The 17,077-nt window shown below is 36.3% G+C and overlaps 1 protein-coding gene across 3 annotated transcripts in view; it reads right to left on the reverse strand.

Annotated features, from left to right (window-relative positions):
• LOC129264527 (lysosomal-trafficking regulator-like) overlaps positions 1-17,077 on the reverse strand; it is a 56,660-nt gene that overhangs the window by 26,921 nt on the left and 12,662 nt on the right. For 2 of the 3 annotated variants that reach the window (XM_064102541.1, XM_064102539.1), the window contains exons 9-25: positions 16,359-16,500; positions 15,566-15,758; positions 14,457-14,653; positions 13,673-13,915; positions 12,741-12,914; positions 11,437-11,718; positions 10,737-10,935; positions 10,205-10,330; positions 9,069-9,650; positions 8,107-8,420; positions 6,772-6,941; positions 6,179-6,308; positions 5,320-5,513; positions 4,509-4,750; positions 3,768-3,833; positions 1,326-1,472; positions 141-317 (exon numbers count right to left, since the gene is read on the reverse strand). In XM_064102541.1, the coding sequence (XP_063958611.1) occupies positions 141-317; positions 1,326-1,472; positions 3,768-3,833; positions 4,509-4,750; positions 5,320-5,513; positions 6,179-6,308; positions 6,772-6,941; positions 8,107-8,420; positions 9,069-9,650; positions 10,205-10,330; positions 10,737-10,935; positions 11,437-11,718; positions 12,741-12,914; positions 13,673-13,915; positions 14,457-14,653; positions 15,566-15,758; positions 16,359-16,500 (3,578 nt within the window). Of the gene's footprint in view, positions 1-140; positions 320-1,325; positions 1,473-3,767; positions 3,834-4,508; positions 4,751-5,319; positions 5,514-6,178; positions 6,309-6,771; positions 6,942-8,106; positions 8,421-9,068; positions 9,651-10,204; positions 10,331-10,736; positions 10,936-11,436; positions 11,719-12,740; positions 12,915-13,672; positions 13,916-14,456; positions 14,654-15,565; positions 15,759-16,358; positions 16,501-17,077 lie in introns of all 3 variants that reach the window. The other variant, XM_064102540.1, reaches the window with a different exon arrangement.

Genomic DNA, 17,077 nt, shown 5'->3' on the forward strand with positions numbered 1-17,077 from the left:
CCAAAATCACCATCATCCTCCTCCTCATCATTGTCATCAACATCACCAACACCATCAACTATATCCTCATCATCATCCTCATACTAATCACCACCACCGCTGCGTCCATCATCAACAGTTATCCTCATCTCCATTCTTACCACTGTTAACAACCAGATTGACAGCTAGCAGACATAGCCTTTGGAATCTCCTAGCCATCTCCTGCTCCGTGGCCGGCACACCGTCTTTGTTCCCTCCACGTCCAGATCCACCTCGATTCAAGCTATCTACTCTTCTTGATCGCAGCAAAGACTCCAGATTGCTTGAATAACGACGAGCTTCAATAGAGAACACATTCAATTGATCATTCCCATTCTACTACAGAATTGAAATGTGCATTGCTAGGCAACATAACTGCATCCCCAAGCACTCTGTCATTATGATTTCAGATTCAGATATTTTTATTGTTCACAATGCAATCAGGTACAAATGGAAATTCAATTTGTTCACACAAAATAATTTACAATGTCATATGATACACACAAAGTAATCATTATACAATCCAGCAAACAAAGATAAGAGAAATTAAGTTAAAGGCACAAGGGGGGGTAATATAATTTCAAGTATGGCCATTAAATGTACAGATTGAAACAGGAACAAAAGAATTAACGAAGCATGAGGTTCTGCCAGGAAGTAATCTCAGACGTTTGCCTGACCTCATCAAATTATTATAACTCTAATCTTTCTCAAACAAAAGGATTGGACTATTGTTAATGTTAACAGCAGCATCACTAAAATTATTTTTGAAGTTGTTTTGTGACAATCTGACACATCTCTGTACAAAAGACCATAAATCAAGAAAAAGGGTGAAAAAGACATGGCCTTTGAGCCTTTGCAATACAAGAAGATGAGGGCAGCATTTTCAACAAGAATATTTAAGTAGATTGTATGAACTACCGTAATATCACTAGGGCAACAAATCATCATATCTACAATCAGGTTTGTTTTTTAAGACTAGATAATCTATCAAATGATGTTCTGTCCAAATATATGCATGTCCATCTGTCTCTGTCTCTCTCTCCCATTTCTCAATACAATCAAAGTCATTACACCATGTCAAAGTGTTCTCTCCTAAATAGTTGACCTATTTTGAGATATGAGATTTCCTCGCCCAGCAACGATATGGAATATGCATCTTTAAAGCCATACAAAAAAACTACAAAGTAATAGACACAGAATACATAAGGCACAATATAAATCCAGAATATTACACTCCTGATTATAACAAGCATCATCCATGTATTAGTGCTCATAAATGACACATGCATGTGAGCGAGTGTTAGTACCTGCAGCAGCAGATGAAGGGAGCAGGTCCGTGAAGGAAGAGGAGTGATCCCTGTGGATACTTGGTACTGAAGTCCTAGGTCTCTTGGTGTAGTCCCAGAAAGTATCATTAGTGTCTGGTTGACCTCTGCTACTGCTATGTATACCAGCTGTTGGATTAATAAGCAGGGGTTATGGCAACATGAAGATGAGCTGTTATTCTGAAGCAACAATTAGCAGGTCTTAGAGAAAATAATTACACAGGGGCTCGCAGCAATTTTGCCCTTTCGCCCCCGCAATGCTAAAAAAAGCCAAGGAAAAAATAAAAGAGTCCAGGAAAAATCCTATTCTCTGCAATGTTAAAGCTTCTTCCATGTTGCAGATTCAGTTGTTGGGTTTGGAAAGGAGGCCTCCAAAAATGGGGAAAAAATTACACATTTTTCACTTAGCAGGTATGTTGTTTATAGATTGTATTCCTTTTATTATATTGAATTCAAACCAAATTTCATAAAATTTGTTTTATAAACATCCTCATCATTTTAAATGTTGCACCAAATGGGCAATTTGCTATGAAAATCAAATACAATCCAGAAGCAGCATCAATGCAATAGCAGCAGATGAAGACTCCAGTGTCAAAAGATGCTACAGCAATCCTTGTAAATTTACAGAAAAATTATATAAATTTATTTTATTCATATAACCTTTCCTGATATTTAGCAATGTAGAAAAACTGCAATTTGACCTCCTGGCTGCAAAGGTTGTCTTATTTGTGAACAGACCATTTTGAATATAATAATAATGCATTAGTTTACCTCATTTTTATCAGGTCTCTCTTTATGAATGGTGATGTAAGAAAGTATTCTTTTCTATCATATTACTCTCAACTTTAGGTTAAAACTTCAATACAAAGATAGGTCTCGACCTTAAAAAAATATCTGATATAACTAAATTTTCATCAACAGTTTATAAAAAAAATATAAATAATCGCATATTACTCTTCAGTCCCTGTGATATAATTCATACTGATAAATGGAGTCATTTAGAATATTGTAACATGAAAAATAATGAGAAAATGCAATAAAAATAAAGTTAAAATAAGCTTCAATGAGATAGCAGCAGATAATACAAAAGGGCATTTTTAAATTCATAAAAATCAACCATTACCAAACACACCTCTGCCCTGCAACATTACTGAGAGTGCTAATATAACTTAAAATGATTTAAGAGAATGTTAGAATAATAAACTGAGTTTATATACATGTATGCACGTATCATTACATCAAAGCCAGATATGTCTTCTTTTTATATGGACATATTAATATGATGGTGGTGAAGATGTATGTAGGAATAGAAAAAAAAATTAACTGCCCCCCCCCCAAATAAAGGAAAAATAAACAAAGGGAAAAACAACTGGTTTTTCAACATTTTCATTAACAATTCCAATACAGAATGACAACATTCCTTTCTATAAAGCCAGGGGCCCATTATGATAACAAATTTGCTATAACAGTTTTAGCTACTGAAATCATTCAAATTGATTGACTGGCTAATAGTAAACTTATTATAGAAACTGTGGATCTGTTCTTTATGAAACGGGTCCCAGGACTTCTTTCATCCCATTGGGATATTAAGTGATTACTTTTCAGTCTGGCCTAATAAAAATCTCATGCACATGGTCTAATCCTATTTCCTTTATCATCAGTTCATCTCATAACCATTTGGTCTTATTGCCACTCAGCCCAATTGAAAGTCTTTCTACTTCCCATCTAGGATATAACCATTTTGTATAATATTCACTTGGTCTGATATCACTTATACTGGTTTCTACAATTAGATTCCAACTCTTTTATGAAGCAAATCTAATTAAATTAAATACAAAATAATAAAGAAGATGAAGGGGGAAGTAGACCATCTTGGCATAAGAATTAATTATAGTAAGCCCAGGGCTCCATAACACAAAGGTTTGCAATGAATTGCCAATATGACAGAACCGCACTCATTGGCTTCCGGTCAGTATTTTAAACAGAGTGCGCATGCAACGATCATCTTGATTGGTCATTGGTATTTTAGCGATTGATTGCAAACCTTTGTGTTACGGAGCCCTGAAGATGGTAGGACCAGGGAAAGAGTTACACAGGGGCCCTGGGCAATTTTGTCCCCCCCAAAAATAATAGCTCAAAAGAGCCCTGGATTATCGCATTTATTGCGACCCAATTTTGCAGAATTAGGGAGTAAGTAGCCCCTGAAAATTGGATTTTTTTGCCTGACTGGACATTGTTGCATTTTTGCCAGATGGGCTTAGTCATGATGGTGTTAGAAGATCTTAGAATCAAACCATCTGTGAACATAAAACCGTCTATCTGGACCATACTCGTTTCCCTTGCATTGTCTGTATGGATGGGTTTCATTAGGATGATGGGAAGGTTAGATTAGAGGAAGATAAGAGAAAGGAGATGAATAATGACCTGCTTCCGGACTATCTCCAATAGATTTCATCCGTTCTTTCCATCGGTATGCTTCATACTGTCGCTCTGATAAAAACATGAATATATATCAATGAATATGAATTGTATGAAATATGGTCAAAGGAATGTCATAAATAACATAATCACTCTTTTTGAAATATACATTTCAATGAATTTAAAACAGTTTTAGAACATTGACAACAATGCCATGTGTATCTATTTTATTCAATCCATGCAAAATCAACTGACTAGTAAATAAGATCATTTCTTTTTGTTATTCATGGAACAAAGGCGGCAAAAGCAAAATCTTATTTTCTTTTGATATATTAAACTGCACACAATTATAGTATGAATATAAACATAAAATTCATGAATATGGTCCAATGTATATACAATAATATCTATGGTAATGGGTTGTATTTCTTACAATCAAAGAGAAAAATTACACACAGTAGTTTTTCTTCATAAGTTAGAATAATTTAGTCACTGTTACATTAGATATAGCTGACACAAAAGAGCTGGCAAAAAAAAATTTGAGAAGGGAATTCAAAGTCTATCATGCATTTCAACAAAAAAAAAAAAAAATAGGATGTTTGTTTGTATCATACACTTTTAAGCCTAAAATATGGAAGATGGCTATATAATCTTTTCAAGCACTTTTGTGTAGCATTTCAAGCTAATTAATACATGGTGAGCAATGGTAGCCAAAACATGGGTGAGTGGTTAAAATGTATGAAATACCTGAGTAGCTGATGCTTCTTTGTAGTGTTCCTGATCTAGCACCAGCTGTTAGGCTAGACTCTATAGCCTTGGAGGTAGACTGAAAGTGTTCTAGGACTTCTCTGATGACATGGCACTCTACATCGTGAACCAGACGGCACGCAGCGGAGCGTGTGCCGTAGTTCCGTTGGAACATCTCTTCCAGTCCACCCAGGAGGGTTAGCATATCTTCTAGGTGCTGAAGGTATTGATCACCTGATAAGCTGGACGAAGTGGAAAGACAAAAAAAGATGGAGTACATGTGATGGTCAGTCTATAACCCATAATGTGTTAGTAAAAATGAATTTGGACATTTGGAAAAGCAGATCCTCAGCTATAGCTGGAATAAAACTTGTATAAAAATGATGAACTAGAATCATACACACAACAACAAATTACTGTTCTTTACTAGGGGTAAATCCTTTAGCTTTTCTAGTCTGGGGTTATTTTATAAATCTGCTCATAAGTTATGGATGACATTACTGGTGACCTGTTTTTGTGTTAAATGGTTTAACCCCATGCAGCTGACTCAGTACCTAAGAAGATGTTCCATTCAGCGTAAAGTCATGCATAAAGCCATGCATAACTTACAAGCAGCTTTTTGTAACACCACACAGGTCTTATAGTGGACTCTGCATAATAATGTCAGGTTATTATTACATTCTCTGCTCTAATATACCGAGCACTTAGCAACAAGGCAGAAGATCCCTTGTTGTTATCAACAACTGCTGAAAGAACTTGGTAAGATCTAAACGAACTACAACAATCTACAATACCCAAGGAACACACTTACCTGAAGACTCTATTAGCAATGCAAGCCAGGATATGTCTGACGTCATCTAAGAGAACAGTCAATGCCCTGCTACTCCATTCGTAGTCAACATCCTCCATTGAGGTTGTACACAGTGATGCCAGCGTGTTGGTGGTGGCTTCCAGAAGACCGTTCTCCAACAAGGCTGGTACCAGCTGGGGACCACCCTCAAACAACTGCATATGGAGAAAGGGTCCATATCATTTCAGAGTAAGACAACAGAATTATCATCTTTAATGTAGGAATTATGGTTAGCATTGGCAAACATACTCGACTATACCTTTGACCTTGATAATGAGACCTGAAATTTATGAAAGATAATCAGTTATCTTTGATAACCCTTATGTCCACATTTCAAAGAATAGGTCCATATTTATTTTTTAAAGTTATTAGGACATGGCAAAAAGGTGACCTTGGTTAATATTTCAATGTTGACGCCACTGCCTATAGTACTGCAAGTAAAGTTAAATGCAGAGTGGACTTATCTAAACAAATCAATGCCTCATACTAGTTTGCTGTGCAAATCCCTCACTCAAAGAAAGTAGTCTGAATATGAAGCCTAAAGTTCCTGGCTGTGACATGTGCACAGAAGTTCCCTCTTAGTTGCACTTGCACAAGTCTTGTGTGAAGACCCATTGTTGATCAGTGTAGATCAGGGTCTGTGCCTGCAGACTAGCCTCATACCATACCAACAAGCATAAATTGAGTTTTCTATGACTACAGCATGTTTTGATTAATGGACCTTTCTTGATGAACTTGCTACATTAGGAGTAATCTCAAAATGAAATCTCCATACACTGGTTTTAAACAACCTTTGTGACTTAGGGCTATAAGGACTCACATGTAATATTGCACATAAGATGTTATGACATAGCTGAGCATCATGGGTAGAATTCTCCATCAGAGAACAGATAAGAACCACCGACAGCTGTCGAAACCGAGGTAGGTCTTGAATCAAGGCTAGGTCAAGTCTGTTACGAGAAATGATGCAAAGATTTCTAAACAAACCTACATATTGGAGCAGCTGTATAAGAGTACTAGTTGGTAAATGAAATGAAGGATATTTTAGTTTAATTGATATCTTATAGAGCTTATAGTATATTAAGGCAAAATGGTGTCCCCCCCAAAAAAAAAAAAAAAAACATGCCAAAACAATAAAAAATGTGCAACAAAATAATTTCCAAGAAATATAGAAAATAAGAAATTTCATAAAATATAAATGAATGATTTCCAGAAGAAATCAAGTCAATAATAGAAAATAATGGAAAATAAAGTCAATACAAATATAAAGGTAAAAGGCAACTGATAATTAATTTGTCTGATTAATAGAATCAAATACTAACAAAATTATGTATATCTTTACCTGTGTTTTCCATTTTTCAAAAAAGCTTGATATTAATATCTTTGATCTTTATCAAATGTTTATGTGCTTACTCTTGATCAAGATGAACTGGTTTGCCGAAGGTGATGGTGAGACAAGCTTCAGCTAGTTCCTGCGTTACAGGATACTGATGAAGCTGATTGGCCAGCTGATGAAAACCTTGCATTCTAAGGAAGCTAGACAGCTGGGCTTCGTTAGCACGGTGGAAGTATACATCAAGAAGCTGAACAAAAAAAATAAATGAAGAAATGCAAATGCAAAATATCTTGCATACATATTCAAATGCAATGACAGAACTGATATTTTGCTCCAAGATAAGGTTGAAGATACTTTATACATGTACTTGATGAGATAATTCCTCTTGCAGCTCCAAAAAGTTAAAATAGAATGAACTTTGCTACATGTCGTGAAAGATTGTTGTCATAGTGAAGATCTCTTTTTTACAATAAAAGGAGAGTGCATTGTGCAAGTAAAAACCTGGATACATCTTAAAGAACAAGAGATCCGGTTGGAGGCTGCAGATTTCTAATAATGGGAAGCGCAGCCTCTTTGATAGTCAAGATAAAATTGTTCTCTCAGTATCAAAGAGGGGGTTGGTGAAAGTGAGTATAGGAGAGGGGGGCATGGATAGGGGTGGTGGAGAGATGACTGGGAGAGGGGGAAGGGCACAGATGCATAGACATACACACACATACAAATCAACAAGAGCACACAAAAAGTGAGTAAATGTATTTTTTTCACTGAAAGTTGACATGAGACTTTTCAATTTGTTATTAGTTTGTAGACAAACATTTTTGTGCATATTTGTGTGCATATGAATACCTAATAGTATGCAAATAATGAATGCTTATGAGTGCAATGGACAGAATATTTCATGAGGTGAAAGATGAAATGATCCGCCGAGTTGAATGGATCATTATTTCATCTTTTACCGAATGAAGTATTCTGTCCATTGCACTCATAAACATTCATTATTTGGTTTATATGACACCTAAAAATTGATTTCTTAATATAAATTTATGAATTTCGATGCAAAGCATGCTCATGCAGTGCGAGTTTGGTCTGTTGATTGTTACGTCATTACACCATGCGCACTGCTGGTGCCTGCAGCTGCAGCAGTCTCGGTCGCCGCGTGCAAGGGACAAAATCGTATGGATCCAAAATTGCACGGTTGATGACGTCATTGCAAAATGGGCTGAATGAACGATATCAATCAAACAACCAATCAAATCACAAGGATCTATCTAGGTGTCATATAATATTTGACACCCTACAACTGTGAAAAATCATTATCGGTAGCCGTTGGCTACTGAATTATTTAATTTCCATGGACTTTGTATAGGAACAACCCAGTTCCAGAGGGCAATGGGTAAAGAATTCTGGCTAACCTTAACAACACTGGTCCGTATCTCTTCCGAGTGATGGTGCGCGATGACGATAAGGGTCTCTGGCTTCAATACAATCCCCAAGACCTTATCCAACTTGGACTCTGAGATGAAAATGAGACATTCTGCCAGCAGATCCAGCAATCCCGAGCAGAGACGGCTCAATGTGATGTCCCGATGGCTGGCATCTAGACTATCAAAGCTTGAGACTACCAAGTTACCATCGTCTTCAATCATGGTGGTTTTGTCCTCAGAGGGTTGGTTCTTGGGATCCGACAGTGAGTCGTCATCAAGGGGGGAAGTGGCCATGTCATCGTCTGAGAAAGGGGATTCAACGAAATCAAGTTTCTACTATTAATTATTAACAATTAATTATCAAATAGAGCATTGATCACCGTGATTTCATTTCAAAGGTTTTCATATATATATCTTTCAACAGTTTAAGAAAAAAAATCAAAAAAAAAAAACCCTTGATCAAATACATAAATCAAACCACAGGTGGTACCAACTCTAATACAATGGGAAGTTGGAAATACATATACACTGAAACAAGGAGATTTGAACCTTGAAAAACTTCATATAAATTGTTTTTGAAAATTCTGACACAGAGTAGTGGCATATCTACTTAAGTAAACCACTGTTGATGATTCTTGGCACTTTTAAATGCAATCTTGTAGAGAGAGAATTATATTCTAGGGCCCCATCAGTTGTGAATGATCCAATCAACCTGAACTATGGAAAGCCATCAATGTTGTAATTCTTCATACAGGAAGTTATACACCGTCCCTTTAGAATTGGAGCACAATGAATAGTCAAGACACTGATGCTTGCATGACTATAAATCACAATCCAAGACAATTTGTACGAAAAAACGAATTCTAAATATTGGGATTGCTGGCTTCCCATAGTTTCGTTTGATCTGATCAATTACAATTCTTTGTGAGACATGGGCCTGAAGCGCTTACCACTTTGTGAGAGCTCTATCGATCCATCCTCTGGTATAGCAGCCAGCTGCATACCACCAAAATTAGCACTTTGGGCTCTCCGTTCTCTGACAGCTGGGGCCTTCCTCCCAACACTGGTCCCGGCATCATCTTCTCCGACGTCCCCACCCGCAAAGGCATCATCTTCCGCATCTTCATGGTTGTCATTGGCAATCGCATCACCATCATGCCTAGCAGTGTAGTTTATTCCCTCTTCATCTGCCTCCTCCTCTTTCCTCTGCTCATCTCCGCTTGATAAGATCTCACTCTCCCCTGACGACGAAGACGTTGAGGAAGAGACTTCATCACTGGTATCGGTAGGAGAATCGGAAGGACTTCCCCGTCCCATCATCCCATCTGTTGAGTCTCTTGGAGTTCTTTTCTTGCGAGGACTGCTTGTTAATGGCCTTCCACCATCTGCTTCATCACCTCCACCACTAATTTCTTCATCTCTTGGTATCTGTACCCCCTCTCCGGATGGGTTATTATTGACTATATGCCGACTCTCATCAATCTTCCCCTCATCTGGGTGCTCAAAGGAGGACTGTGATTTCATTGTCTTCTCTGTAATTCAGATAGAGATGAAAGAATTAGCCAATTTCACAATTCCTTTCTTCCTTCAAATTACCAAATTTCATATATAATGAAATACTCTTTATCCTAATCTGGAAATTTAGTAAAACAGTATACTTCCACATTACAGACCAAAAAATAAAACTAAGAAAGCAAATATCAGAGATATGCATATATGCACTCTACAAATTAATAATTTATTACATAAGAAATTGAACAAATCATCAATTTGAGTTTAATTAAATTACATTATTTTCCCTTATACTCAATATTATGCTACATTATACTTTACATCAAATATACATTGCTCTGCATTCTACTCAATATCATACTATTGAATTAAGTACATTATGTTACAACAGTGAAAATAGGGATAAGTTTCTTCAAAATAGGAAAGACACTATGTGGCAAAGATTATGCAGTAAATTCACGGAGAAAAAAAAGGAAAATTATATAGAAACAAGACATCCGACATGGTCCAAAAAATTCATATTCTTTCCTACAAATTCAAATGGTGTGACTATGCTGTGATAAAAAAACCTTACTTCTTTTCAGCATCTCCTCCCTTGATGTTGGGGGTAGGTTGAGCTTGAAGTCATGACGACGTACTTCATCCATGTCATGGGATGAGACCTCCGATGGTGTACTAGACCGAGACTTGTACCATTTCCCTGAAGAAAAAAAATCCAGAATGTAGGTATATGTTCATTATGATGCTCAATCCTTCATCTCAGCTTCTCTCCTTTATTTCCCAAATGAAATGTGTTTCGATTCATACAAGGATAATAATAATCATGATGATGAAAATTATGATGGTGATGATGGTGATAATGATGATGAAGATGATGAAGATGATGATGATTATGATGATGGTGATAATGATGATGAAGAAGATGATGATGATGATGGTGATGATGACGATGAAGGTGGTGATGGTAGTGATGATCAACAACATAATTACGTTTCATTCTTAGGTCATTTTCTGCTTGACAGAATCTATTCCTCCATGACAAAAAGGTCTATAAGTTTTGGAATACGAAACTTAGCTTAAAACCAAACATTGGTGTGAAACACTACCTTTGTGTAAGAGGAAGAAGAAGCTTGACGGAGCATGGCAGACGAAGGTATTAACTGCAGGATGGACGGCCAGAAGGAAGTCACTGATCTCAGCCATAAGATGTGGGTCTGCTGGAATCCCTACCATCGTCTTGATAATCTCAATCAATGATGAGTAGGTGTCCACTGGGAGAGCAGGTAGATCCTCACTGTGTCTCTCCTAGAAATCATGCGAGACATGAGAAAGGTGTGATCTAAGAGTTATTTTAACAATATTTTTTCTAAATTTTTGTTCTTTTTTTCTATTTTCAATCCAATTTAATTCAATAAATAGAGTACTGCGTATAAAAATCCATAAATGGTTCACAGCCGAAAGGCAGAAATTAGCATGTTTGCAACACTATATATTTACAATAATTTGTGTGCAAATGTGGCAAAACATACAGGTATGTGTAAGAACCCATGGTATACTTGTAATAGATAAATAAATACATTTCAACATAAAAAAAAATTCACACATCAAACATAATTGTTTTATGCTGGTGCATGCTTCTGGACCAGTCTGACTTATTTCAGCTGATTGTTATTCTTGGGGAGAAAGATCTGGGGAATGTCCTATGAAGCATGTGGTAAGTGATTTTCACAGACAAACGTACTCTGAGCCAATCAGGTATAAGGAATTCAGTAGCTTATAACAAACAGTCAGCGAAGCCTTGCTTACCCTACAGATGGTGAAGAGCTTCTGGACCAGCCCGACCCGTTGCATCTGATTGATGTTGAAGGAGTAGAACGGATGGTCGTGTCTGATCAAGGCCAAGATGCCTTCCAGGAGTATCCTCCAGGCTCCTTTCCTGGCCCGATCCCATACCCTCCAGTTGAGCAGCATCTGGGTGAAGAACTCTGTATCCTGTAGGATGGCCGTTGATTCCTCGTTCACTTTGTAATGGTGCAGGAGGGAGCACTGGAAGACCACGGACTCGCTACAGCAGGCATCAAACAGCACCTGTTGTACATATGGAATAAAAAAAAATCCTAATTTATTCAAATTGATGTCTGTTGCATATACTTAAAGAATGTGAGATACGACATACAGTCATGTTGAGTTCAAATATTAGATCTGGGCCCCATTGCATAAGAGTTACTATTATAGTAACTTCACCATTTAATGGCAACTTTCCCGAAATTTGTCATTCTGATTGGCTGTTCAGCATTGTTACCATGGTACTTACCATTGGATGGCAAAGTTACTATAATAGTAACTTTTATGCAACAGGGCCCTGGAGTTTGATACCTTATGTTCTACATCCATATGAGATAATAATAATAGATAGTAATAATGGATTTTACATTCTTATATTTTGCCTATTCAAGTTCATTACACAATGTATGAACTGGACCCCGTTGCATAAAAGTTACTATGACGGTAAATTTGCCATGAAATGGTAACTTTCATGGAATCCTTGATTGTGATTTGCTGTTGATCAGCGATACCATGGTAGTTACCATTGGATGTCAGTTACCATAATAGTAACTTTTATGCAACAGGGGACATGTATCCATTATCCTATCTGGAATGTGGGATTCTAATTCTTATAGCATTAAATAGGGCCTGAAAAACAAAACAATTTTCTTGGCTATATGCCAAAGATAGGACTGATTATTAGAACAATGAAAAGGTCCAACTATCAATGCTATTTATACTCAGTTCCATTATAAATGTATCCACAGAATAATAATGAGAGTAAAACATATTACATATTCTAAATGTTGCTTGGTCTACATTTTTATATTTTGCCTATCAAGTCCATCAGATGTGTCCAATTATAGTGGAGTGCTATGAGAGAGTCGTTTCTACAGGCTCAAGTAAACCATGCCTGTGTGGTATCTGCACTCATACAAAGCAACTTTTAATATTGATAAATGACAATCGAGATAAAAATGGGGATCAAGATGCATTAACAAATGAAAAGTAGACAAAGTGGGTCCAGTCCAAGCAGCAATATAACAATTACTGTACAATCCTACCTTGAGCATTTCCGGACCAACATGGCATCTCTCGGAGGCCAGGACCTTCGCGACCATCAGAGGGCCAGAGATGGAGCGGAACTCCCTGGCCATCTCATAGCTGCTGTTCTGAAGCAGCATCAGCAGCTGCAGGGCTCTGGCCTGTTGGTGACCATCATTGGACGTCTCAACAACCTTGAACAAGATAGCACAAGTAAACTTACAAATATATCTAAGTGTTTGGAGATATGGTTGTTTGGAAAAGGGGAAATAATAATAGCTTAAAATCATTAAAATCTGAGAATCATTGAATGGACGGCAAGACCCTGTGTCGCAGAGTTGTCAAACACGTCATTACAGAGTTTATTCAGTGATATTCTGTCAAAATCTTGAAAAATGAGGCTAATAAAATAATTATAATATGCATTTGTATAGCGCAAAAACTATTTCTATATATTCTATTGCGCTGCAAGAGCTTCCTAGGTGCTGTACATACTATTGGAATAGAGAGGTTTTTAATTTTAACTTGAAACTACATGTATGTAAATTTGTGGAATTCCTAATGTTGAGGGGAAGTTTGTTCCATAGTCGTGGGGCTGACATCAGAAATGACTTATCTCGGATATGCCACATCAAAAGGGAATACAATGTAATTGGACAAAATTAGCCATGTTTTTCATCTCAATACTGACCATTTAACTTTTTAAAATAATGAGGTTTAAATAAAAAAAAAGAAATTAAATCTCTATCACTGTGATTATCGAAGACCCATAAATGTGATTTTTCTAACAATTTTAATACCACTGATTATAACCTGAAAGACAAATGTATGAACGACTTCTTACAAAGCATACAGTTTGACACTTTGTCAATTGGGTAGATTGCATTGAATCAACGTGTTTCTCAACATTATTATCAAAGGAAATTGTGACTCATTTTGGATCTCTACGTACCTTGGCAAAGAGGTAGACAAAGACACTGATGCCTCCAACTTGGTAGATTGCCTTGTGTAGTCCCATGTGATGCCTAACGGTGGGGTGTGAATGATGTATTGCCTGCATGACGGTTGGTGAGTGAAGCAGGGAAGGGGGAATAATCTTTCCTGGGAGTACTTTACTCAGGGTACCGGATGATACAGACTGGTAGAGACTGAAGGTGGATGGAGACGAAGACGAGTAGGTGGCCACGAGGCTCTCCTGGAAGATGATACAAACAGAGGATAAAAGAGCATTGATGGTTGAAATAAGAAAATCCAGCCAAATTAAGCTTTTCTGAAAATAATGTTGTTTCTTGGCATTCGTGTTCAATGGTGAATTCTACCTAACCATCATCCGACATAATCTCCTTTGCTGAAGATCATGAAACTATTTCAGAGACACATCACTCTTAAATAATGCCAGCTTGGCTCGTGTTAATGTTTTTCTTTAAATCAAGTTTTTCTTTCATTGAGAACTATTAAGCTTTTATTGCATTGAGACTTTTATTGTATTGAGAGGTTTAAACTCTTAAATAATGCCAGCTTGGCTCGTGTTAATGTTTTTCTTTAAATCAAGTTTTTCTTTCATTGAGAACTATTAAGCTTTTATTGTATTGAGACTTTCATTGTATTGAAAGGTTTAAACTTAAATTTTTCCAAACTAGTTATTGTAATTACTCCTCTATTTTTAATAGTTTTTGTCTACCATTGCATCTTTTACCTATGGTAATAAAGAATTCTTAAAAATAACTCGAGCTCACCCTCAAGAATTTCTCATCAATTTCCCTGTCTCCAAAGAGGATATCAGGCTTGATGCCAGCGATCATGATGTCTTTGGTGATCTGACGACTGTAGAGGCGACTATGTTTGCTGCCCTCACACTGGCTGAGTGTATACAGGTCAGGTCCCATGGAGAAGAGGTGGAATGCAGCGGCTTCCTTCTGCAGTGCACTGGCATCTATAACAGGATGAGAATGTCAAAATAACACTTTAATTTGCTTACTCGTAAAAGTGTTTTCCCTTAGACTTGGAAGGAATGCTTCATGGTGGTGAATCTCAATGTTCTAAGTTAACAACAAGCCTTGTTATACTTAGTACAAAAAAATAATTAGGTAATATAGTCCACACACTGTACAATTTAAGAATTAAAGGACAAGTCCACCCCAACAAAAAGTTGATTTGAATAAAAAGAGAAAAATCCAACAAGCATAACACTGGTAGTTTCATCAAAATCAGATGTAAAATAAGAAAGTTATGACATTTTAAAGTTTCGCTAAATTAAAAAAAAAACAGTTATATGCACATCCTGGCTGGTATGCAAATGAGGAGACAATGACGTCATCCACTCACTATTTATTTTGTATTTTATTACATGAAATATTCTAATTTTCTCCTCATTGTCAAGTGATCCAATGATTAATTCCTCCTTGAACATGTGGAATTAGCATTGTTTAATACTATATGGTTCAGTCAAATTGGTCCTTATTGTCAAATCTATAAAAAATGAAATATTGTATGATTCAAACAATAAAAAACAAAAGAAAAAGTGAGTGATGGACATCATCGACTGACTCACCTAATTGTGCATATCACTGTTTTGTGAAAAATAAGCGAAACTTTAAAACGTCATAACTTTTTTATTTAAAATCCGATTTTGATGAAATTTTCAGCACTATGCTAGTTTGATTTTTCTCTATTTATTCAAGTCAGCATCTTCCTGGGGTGGACTTGACCTTTAATAAGGAATCTACTAGTACCCTAAGCAATAAAAAAAAATCAAAATACATATTCTGGAGATTAAAAGAAAATTTTGCCTTCAAATATTCATATACTTAAATCATTTATTCTTAATAATCTTGAAAACACCAACCGTTAAAGATGTGCATGTGTCCAAGACTCCATGCTCCCTGTGGCTTTGCATCATGCCCCTGTATCTGACCAGTGGTCAGTGAATGACCGATGAGACAGAACATGGGTTGCTGGGCAGTCTTGACGATCACTGAGGAGTGGTTGTAATCGACCATGACATCCTTTCTGTGATGACCATTCACTATCACAGAGATCTGATACAATCAACAACAAAAAACCAATGAAATTATTGGATGGTCCTCATTCAGTTGTGAATTCACTTATTGAAATGGATATAATTTGCTTATTAATATGTATAAATTGAAAGGAAACATCACATAGTAATTGAAAAAGTGTCATTAATAGATTATCATTAAAAAATCCCAGCCAATTAATCATTAACGACATGAAGGCTTTGTGAATAAATGTTTGCTCAAAGCCACCACCCCCAACTAAATATTATCTTGTAAAAATAAACATCATAATTGACACACGGATATATAACATTAAAATATAATTACGCATATGTTTGGCAACTGATTTTTTTTCTCTCCATCTTCTCTAACTTTCGTCTGATAATTACTAATTGGCCTGGGTATCCAACATATTATTTTTCTCCATGTAGGATATCAGCTTTCTTTTATGAAGTACATTGATTAATGGATTTAAGTGTACACAGTCAGTCTAGCTTGATGCAACGGAAAATAAACTATGCATGAAGCGTTTAATGGGTCAAATATTGAACTCATTTAAACCAATAAATTTACAAGAAAGGTAAATAATCAAGACCAAATATATTGGACTGGTTTCCTCACCATGCCAAGCACCATAGATTCATCTCTCCTTTCATGGTAGGTCACTACAAGATGTTCCCATTGACCACTGGTCAGCATACCACCACAGGTAGTCTCTGCTAGTATTAAAGTCCTCTGATGGTCACTTGACGCTTGACCAATTCTAGTTAAAAATATGATAACAACAATAATAATAGTTAATGCATTTTTTAAATCTCGCATCAACTGTTCTGCCAAAGTATAATTGTACCACATTATTGAAGACCGCTATGTGACTTTGTAAAGTAAATGATAAATGCTATCCATTCATGCCGACATTTAGTGGAACTAGGTACTAATTTCAATTTCGTTCGTTTTGAATTCATCTATTTGTTCAACCATCAAGGGGCTTCGCAATGGTTTTGTTTTTCGCTTTTTTATTGACTTTGGAAAAAAATATGTGGATCGGACAAAGGGATTTCATAAGATCATAGGAAAAAAAAAATATTTCATTAGGATTAAAGCAAGAAGAAAACCCTGCCTTTGTTTAGAAAATAATCATTTGAAATGACCATTAGTACACATGACTTTCAAGAAAACAAAAACAAAGCTCCTTGCATACGATATTTACACAAATGGTTGCAAAGAATTCCACACCCCAAAATTATTATATTTGGAATTATCTCTTGATTCAGAGCAGAAGTTTGATGTTATGCCTACCTGAAAAAATAGACAATATAAAATATTTCTGAAAAAGATTT

Source organism: Lytechinus pictus, chromosome 7, assembly GCF_037042905.1.
Source record: "Lytechinus pictus isolate F3 Inbred chromosome 7, Lp3.0, whole genome shotgun sequence".
NCBI classification, from domain to species: Eukaryota; Metazoa; Echinodermata; class Echinoidea; order Temnopleuroida; family Toxopneustidae; genus Lytechinus; species Lytechinus pictus.